At 38.1% G+C, this 8,483-nt stretch overlaps 1 protein-coding gene across 1 annotated transcript; it reads right to left on the bottom strand.

The window, feature by feature from the left end:
• Window positions 1-3,039: 3,039 nt before the first annotated feature.
• LOC109242148 (protein FAR1-RELATED SEQUENCE 7-like) lies at window positions 3,040-6,938 on the bottom strand. Its single transcript, XM_019408982.1, has 2 exons — window positions 4,446-6,938; window positions 3,040-3,307 (listed from the first exon to the last, which is right to left on the bottom strand). Exon 1 carries the CDS (start codon window positions 6,807-6,809, stop codon window positions 4,479-4,481), a length of 2,331 nt encoding a protein of 776 aa, XP_019264527.1. The 5' UTR covers window positions 6,810-6,938; the 3' UTR covers window positions 3,040-3,307; window positions 4,446-4,478.
• Between the last annotated feature and the right edge of the window lie 1,545 nt (window positions 6,939-8,483).

Genomic DNA, 8,483 nt, shown 5'->3' with positions numbered 1-8,483 from the left:
GTTCGGGATTTGGAAGAGTTTGGGTTGAAATCGGAACACTTGGTTCCTTAAGGTTGGCTTAGAAGGCCAAGTTTGACTTCGGTCAACATTTAGAGTAAACGACCTCGGAATCAGGATTTGACGGTTCCAATAGGTTCGTATGATGATTCGGACTTGGACGTATGCCCGAATCGGATTTTAGATGACCCGGGAACGTTTTGGCGCCTAATAGTGGAAGTTGATTCCTAAAGGATTTTGAAGTTCTTTAAATTTGGTTTGGAGTGGGTTTTTGTGTTATCGAGGTCCGAACGGAATTCAGAGACCGAGAATAGTTCTTTAATGTCATTTAAGACTTGCACGTAAAATTTGGTGTCAATCCGAGTAGTGTAAGTGTGTTTCGTCACATTGGAAATAAATTGAAGAACTTAAAGTTCATAAGTTTGAATCAATTGGTTTTAGGGTGTGATTCCTAGTTTTAATGTTGTTTCTGGAGTTCCGAGGGTTCTAGCGAGTCCGTTTTATCATTTCAAACTTGTGGGTGTGTTCTGGCGGGGCCCCGGGAGGCCCCGAGCGTCAATCGGACGAGGCTCGAGCTAAGTGAAAAATGTGAGAAGGAGCTAAAGCTCCAGGTTTCTGTCATAACCGCACCCGCGATTAGCCAGCCGCAGGCGCGAGCCCGCAGTAGCGGATAAGCCATCGCAGATACGGCCATGGGTGGCCAGCCCAGAAACCGCGGAAGCGGCCTCCTTTCCGTAGAAACGGAACAACAGAAGCGGTTTGCTTTCCGCAGAAGCGGCCCAGCCGGCCCAGTGGAGTTCCGCAGAAGCGGACACTTTTCCACAGATGCGGTGCGCGCAGGTGCGGCCCAGTACCGCAGATGCGAAAATCACTCAAGGCAGTGACCTTCATTTATTACGGGAGTTAGATGTTTTGGCTCATTTTTCACTCCATTGTAGACGATTTTTGAGCTTTTTGAGAGAGGTTCTTCACCAAGCTTTTGAAGGTAAGTAATTTCTACAATATGTGAGTTAAATACTTGAATTTTGGGTAGATTAACATGTATAGATTAGTGAATATCATGGGATTAGAGTAAAACCTAGGTTTTTGATAAAAACAAGATTTAACCACGAAATTCGTTATGGAATGAAGTAAAAATTTTATATTCTTGATCCTTAGGTTATGGGTAACAACTTCCTTCGAAAATTTCCGGAATCCGGGCACGTGGACCCCGGGGTGAATTTTTGGAACCTTGCCTTTGGGGTTGGATAATCACTTTAATAGCTAGAATATGAATTTGTAAACCTATAATGATTGGTTTTTACATTATTTGAATAGTTTCGGATTGTGTGACTCCGGTTTGAGAGTTTGAACGCGTTCTTAAGTTGGAAGTAGGCTCGAAACGAGGTAAGTCTCTTTTCTAACCTTGTAAGGGGGAAATTTGCCCATAGGTGAACTTAAATAATATATGATTAATTATGGCGGCTACGTACGCACGAAGTGACGAGAGTCCGTACGTAGCTACTATTCCTGTTATGTCCGGATAGTTCTAGGTTTACATCATGCTTTATGAACACTATTATTTGCTTATATGCGCTAATTGTATGAAAGTGATTAAGTGGAAGAAAATCTAAGGATTCACAGGTTTCAAGTGAATTGTATTTTTTTTTTTTTGAAAAAGGAATTAAAGAAGTGTTGTGTTTTAAATGATGAAAATTATGTTTGACCGCGTCACGTGTATGATTCGCGAGAAGGGTTATGCTTTTACCGCATCGCATGTATGATTCGCGAGCGGGGTGAATAGATGCATCTATGGTTCGTGCCGTTCGACCCTCGACAGTGCATATTTTACTTTTATGTTGGATCGGACCGAACGTCCTGGGTGATAATTGTGTGTGATAATAGTATGGGAACTCTTTGTAATTGTATACTTCATTACTTGATATACGACTTGTTTTAAATAAAGAAGGTGTCTTGCCTTCTTAAGAGAGGTGGAGGAAATTCCTCGGTTATTGTTCTAGTTAAGCTTGACTGTTATTTTCATACATTATGCTTTAAGAATTGGAACTTCACATTATTACATTGTTGGCCCTAGTAAGTGTCGGAGTTGACCCCTCGTCACTACTTCTGCGAGGTTAGGCGAGATACTTACTGGGTACATATTTTTATGTACTCATGCTACACTTCTGTACTTGATTGTACAGGCTTTGAGGCAAGTGCATCTGGCCATCAGTCCGGCGCATAGAGTGGACTCCTCAGCTTGAGACTTTCCGGTGAGCTGCCCTTTTGAGCCGATCTGCAGCAGCTGGAGTCTCTTTTTTTTATGTTCCTGTCTATTTCTTTTCGAGACAGTAGGATAGTATGGTTATATTCTACTAGATTGCCCACACTTGTAACACTAGGTCTTGGCACGCACGAGACGCAAACGCTCAAAACGACCGGTCGGGTCGTTACAGTAATTTTCTCAAAGTGATTACATGTGACTAAGTTATCAAATATATGCCCATGAGCTATGACAATAGAAAACTGAGTGGTCGCTTCATCATTTTCATGCCAATCAGAATCTGATCCTGACGTGTTTAATAATTAATATCAAGATGCAGTTGCTCGAAGGACAGTACCACAATTTTCCAGTTTTTCTTTTTTTATCAAGAGAATAAATTTCATTCATTCAGCATCCAGAAGATGCAAAAAGATTACAAAAAAGACAGCATCTGTACAATGTCAGATGACTCCTAGGAAAAATTTAAGGAGCTTACAAAATCCAAAAGAGTGTCAATACTATTTACAGTACATAGTCTGCTCCAAGCAAAAAGATTCATCAAACTTCTAGCCTTGAAAATGAATCGGAGTTGAAATTCCATGAGAACAGCATTGAGTTCTTTCTTTCCAAATGAACCTTATGATCGCTGGAGGAACCATTTTCCACAGGTCGATGATGGATTTTCAAACTTTCCATTTTCCCCAAACTTCAAAAGCTTCTTTCAGTACCACAATTGTCCAGTGTTACTAAACAACTGGAGAGTACCATTTCGTAGGAACATCTTTAATTCACAGTTGCAGTTTGTGGTTGAGAAAGAAAATTAGCCATATGATGATTTGTTTGCTTGAGGAAGGCTCACTTTTCGGTGGCATCAACAATGTTTGAATTATCATTGGCAACTCTGGTCTAATCCAAAATATGCAGCAAGGCTTGAAAGCTCTGGAATTTACCAAAATTGTTGGTACAACAGACTGCGACAAGATTGCACAAGTTGATCATCAAAAATTTGACATTGGCTTCAATGTTCTGCAAGGCTATCACTTTTCAAGATGGCCAAAAGTCTCTGACCTAGAAATCAAGTTCAACAGAAGCTGGCGACTATTAGAAATGATCAGACCCAAATAGTGGGCAAGCAGTCCACAGACCCATGAGAAAGAGTTATCTGAGTTCAGTCTTAAAGAGACCTCCCAATGCACCAATCCTTAGAAGTGATACTATGATTATTGAACATGTTAAAAAGAGACGAGGTTGACCTAAAATAACATGGAGAGTCTTGGACTCCATGTGGACAGAGCAAGAATAGAAAACAATGGAAGTAAAAAAAATCCATATAAATGATACCAAATTGATTAAGGCTTAGTTGTTGTTTTGTCATTTGTGACATTTACTTTAGGCCTTGTGTCTGGGAGAAATTTTAGTTTGGTTAAAGAATTGTATTGCAATATAGAAAAAAGTACCAATATTAGAGAACCTCTATTTTTAGAAAATGCTTATTGATTATTGAAACAAACGGGCCCAAATGCCACATGTCTTCATTTCATTTGTCACTTTGCCACATCATCAGTGTATGAATGAAATGCATTTTATTTTCTTGATTGGTTATCATTGGAAGGTTTAATAGGGGTGTTCAATAGGAAACAACCTCGGTTGAGGTGTCTAAGTGAAAAGTTGTGGCAACTTTCAAGGGGCCGTCTATCTATTTGGGCAGTTGAACCTATCCAAAAAAAATATAAAAAAAAAATAGCATGGCAGTTGAATAAATCAAACAGAAAAAACATAGTTATTTGATATATTTGATAAACTTAGTAGAAAAACATGTACATCAACAACTTCTGCACATGCATTATTTGAGAAACTATCACATAACATTGAGCGCTAACTCGTACTCAGAAATGAATCATATCAAAAAAATAACTGCAGATCACAATGCAATATAATATGATTGTTGATCAAGCGCGGGAAAATTTCGCCAGGGAATAAAATGGTATCTGTGCTTATGAATGGCTGATTCAGATGAATAAGAAATCATAATGCAATATGATACTTCAGTAATTCTGCGTGGAGAAGGTAAAAGAAATATATAAGCGGTTCTTTTGTGTGGAAAAAATGTAAAATTAGCACATGCAGTACAAATTATGAAAATCGTCATTGGAGATTCAGATCAACTCATAGTGATGAAACAAAAGGCAAAAGAGGAGGGAAATACCTCTGATCTATGTTTGTTATACCACGTACTTCCCTAGTTTTGCCAACAAAGATTTCTTCTACCCTCCTGCATGATCTCAAACGCAAGTTTGTATCTTTCTAAAGATGCTGTTCCTGCCTCAATGTAGTTCTTTGCTTCTTCTCTTAAGCTCCACAACATCAATGCCTTATGATCTTGAGAAGCACCCCCTGAATCAACATCCCGTAGTATACCATATTTTGCATCCTTTGTCCAGCGATGTAGGATATAGCGAGACGGAAGCTCCCTTACGTTCATAATCTGAAAAACTTTCAACGCATGTCTACACAGCACACCTTCAAACTCAAACATTTTACAACTGCAACTGACATTAAGATTCGAGGCATTAAAGGCAACTGTGTTCCTCTCATCTCCACTCCCACTCTTCTGCACCAGATACCTACTAATGGCACCTTCAACATTTATCTTAATTCCAACAAAGCTATAGCACTCCAAAAGCTCTTTTTGAAACACTTGGAACATAGTAATAGTGTAAAGCCTTCTACACTGGTCTTCTATAGGGTCCTTCGTGTGCAGAACTGCTTGTAAATTGAACGAGTTAAAATCCTCTTTCCTTTCCTCTTCGCGGCGTTGCTCAAGGGCTTTTTGGTACCGTATAAGAAATTCATTGAGTGGTGTTTGAGATGTCAATATGGTGCCAAAATATGATTTCAAGCTTCCGTCCATTGGAATGCCAGCAAAGAATGTGCCCCTGATGTGTAAAGGCACCCAACTCTTGCGCATCCTATACATCTCCATTAACCATGTGTTCTTTCTTAAATTATATTTGTTAACTAGCACATTCCATGCTGCTTCAAACTCATTAGCCGTCTGGCTCTGGAAAATACAAGTTTCATATTCATACTTAAATTCAGGATTCATAGAGAGCAATTCACCAATATTTTCCTGCTCCGTAGCCTTAAGTTGCCATGCAGAAAAACGATGATGTGTTCCTGGGAAAACTTGAGCAATTGAATGTTGAATGGCTCTGTCCTGATCAGCGACTATAGAGACAGGATGGCGCCCTGACATTGCGCGAAGCCATGCTTGAAACACCCAAGTAAATGACTCTTCAGACTCTTCCGCAATTAAGGCACAGCCAAGAAGCACGGGCTGCCTGTGGTGATTAATCCCAATGAATGAAGCAAGTGGCACTGAGTAACTACCCCCCTTTCTATATGTCGTGTCAAAAACAACTGCATCACCAAATTGAGTGCAAGAAAATCTAGACCGGGCATCAGCCCAGAATACACTCATAGCTCTACCATTATGCATCTCCACTGCATAAAAAAATCCCATATCGTCTGCTTGCCTAGCCTGAAAATACTCAAAAAGCTCATTATACCAATCACTCCCAATTCTACTCTCCCGGCCTCGTGTAACAAGGCTAAGGCCACCATTTAATTCAACTAAATCCATATTCTCCAACACAGTGCTCGCTTCTTCTTTAAATCCTTTTACTCTCCCACTAGCATCAGCGGGCAGGCCAAGTTCATGATTATGCTCATTTTGAAAACGATCAACCAACCATCGTCCCGTATCTTGTCTCTGTATCCTCATGAACGCGCCACACCCAACTCTTGACGGGTGTTGATGGCCTTCTTTAGAGCAAACAAATCTTCGCGAGGTAATCGACCCATCATTTTTCGAACGAAACAGCTGGCCAATCCGGACTTTAAACCCGGAATTAGAAGCATATGCATTATAAAATTCATATGCTTCACCAGCAGAAGTAAATTCAAGTCCCTTATATGGTTCACTACCTCTAGGCTGTAATTCTACATCAATTTTTTCCCTTTTAAAACGCTTAAGATCAATTATCCCAGATGGACCTGGGCCATCCTCATCAATTGATCTAAGTCCAGTCCTAGTCGATACAACAACAACAACAGAGGATTTAGGATTTGGAATATTTTTTCTTTGTATACGGGAAGGACAAATCTCACCTGAGCTTTCAAGTTCATGATTGTGTTCCTTTTTAACATTAGCTAAAACCCATTTTCCAGAATCGGCTTTTTGGACTCTTATAAAAGCTGGGCAGCCCGTTCTGGAAGTAGTTTGAAACCCTTCCTTTGAACACACGAATCTTCTAGAAATAACTGACCCATCAACACGTGACCGATAAAGCTGACCGATTCTAATTCTGAATCCGAGTTTTGTTGCGTACAGATTGTAAAATTCTTGTGCTTCTTCAGCTGAATCGAACTCTAACCCGACGTTTGGTTCGAGCTTTGACTCTCCTTCTTCTTCATTATCTCGGTGGTAACCGTTATTATTATTTACAATAGCTAGTGCTGCTGGTTTTGGTCTTACTGTCATGGGATTGTCTAGCTCTTCTCTGCTCATATCAATTATCTTTGCATTATCGATTCGACGACCGACGGCAGAAGGATTTGGAGAAGAGGAGGGGAGGTTTGTCCTATGTGCGGTGTCGCAATCGGTTCACTTGTTGTATAGGCCCTTTTTTTTTGGTTACTGTTTTTGCTATCTATATGTGCTTTTGTGTTATAAATGAAATGATATTTTATTTTATGATTCTACTCAATTGGTTAGAGTTTGTTATTTTATGCTTAAGTCATTTTATTCTTATAAATAAAGGGATTTTATTCCATTATAGTTTATTACAAATCAATAAAAATTCTTCCTCTCTCTACTTTTCCCTGCAATATTCTTTTCTTCTTTTATTGTTTTATAACACTAACCAATTGAATAGAAGGTGGTTCTTTTAATTTGTAGATATACTATTTACTAATTGTCTAATGTTTGAGAAATTAAACCACCCGTAGAGAGAAGATATAAGAATTTGCGTGAGGTTCTTGCGTGAGTGGATTGATATTCCTATGAACTTCCTTTAGAAATAAATTCTGGATTTAAGGTAAGTATTTTACCTTATTTTTTTCTTTTAAATTCTTGAAATTCTATAGTTTGATTTTAAATACAAGCAAAGACAATAAAATTTGATTATAACTCTAATAGAGTTTGTAAGAAATTATAACCACCCGAAGTGGTACAAATTCTATGTCTTGCCATGATCAAATTCTTGTATGATTGTGAGCACAAGAAGTGAAAATCCGTCCCATTGAATTTACTTCATTCTCGTTCCCTTAATAGAATGTGGTAGCAGTATGAGATAAATCTGAAAGAAAATAAAATTATTACCGTGAAGGTATCAATTGATGCGGACGTGGCAATAAACAAAATTATAATCGTCATCATTGTGATAATGAGAATAATAAAGATTCTCAAAATAATAAGTCAATCTTTGAAAGTGATGTTTTTCATCGATTTGACGTGAGATTTTGTAAATCACATATAGATGATTATGGTCAATTCATGATATGAATGAAACAACATGTGATTTATGAATACATATTTATTTTTGGAAGAATATGAATGTTCCAGTGGTAGTAAATTTATCACACTCACTTCCAGAAAAATATTTTCGATGAAATAAGAAAATAATTTCATTATTATGGAATGAATGATCATTGATCATGTACCTATTGTGATTGTGCCAAAATATTAAGTCAATGTGATTATTACAGGACAAGAGTAATGGAAGCAACATATCTTATCAATAATGATTTTGACCATGACCATAATGGTATAACTTTCTCCTTCAAAGAGATATTCACCATAAGGATGTTGATGAATATGTGGTAGTACAAAATTAATTGAGCGCTCTGGATTAGCCAATTATACTATTTTGGAGAAATAAAATTGATTATCAATAAGGTATTGTGTCGTAGTAAGTCTCAGAGAAACTTATTGAGTTTCTAAAGTATTCACAAGCAGTCGGTTATATTGAGACTATAAATAAAGAAAATTTTTAATATCTTCTATCACTACAACTTGTAGCGAGATAATATGTATGTGAAAAGTGATCACGCCCAACTATGCCTTATAAAAAGGACTAAGCGCTCATTGCAAATATAATCCGGTTTACAAGTCCGGAGTCGAATCCCACAGAGAACTAAGGTTTAGCTACAATTGTTCACTATCACCAAGAAGACAAGCTTG

The sequence above is a fragment of the Nicotiana attenuata genome, unplaced genomic scaffold (genome assembly GCF_001879085.1).
Source record: "Nicotiana attenuata strain UT unplaced genomic scaffold, NIATTr2, whole genome shotgun sequence".
In the NCBI taxonomy this organism is placed as follows: domain Eukaryota; kingdom Viridiplantae; phylum Streptophyta; class Magnoliopsida; order Solanales; family Solanaceae; genus Nicotiana; species Nicotiana attenuata.
This window is presented reverse-complemented; position numbering and strand designations above follow the sequence as displayed.

What these genes read in the sequence shown, in the direction of transcription:
- LOC109242148 (XM_019408982.1), bottom strand. Translation starts at nt 6,809, where the DNA reads ATGAGCAGAGAAGAGCTAGACAATCCCATGACAGTAAGACCAAAACCA.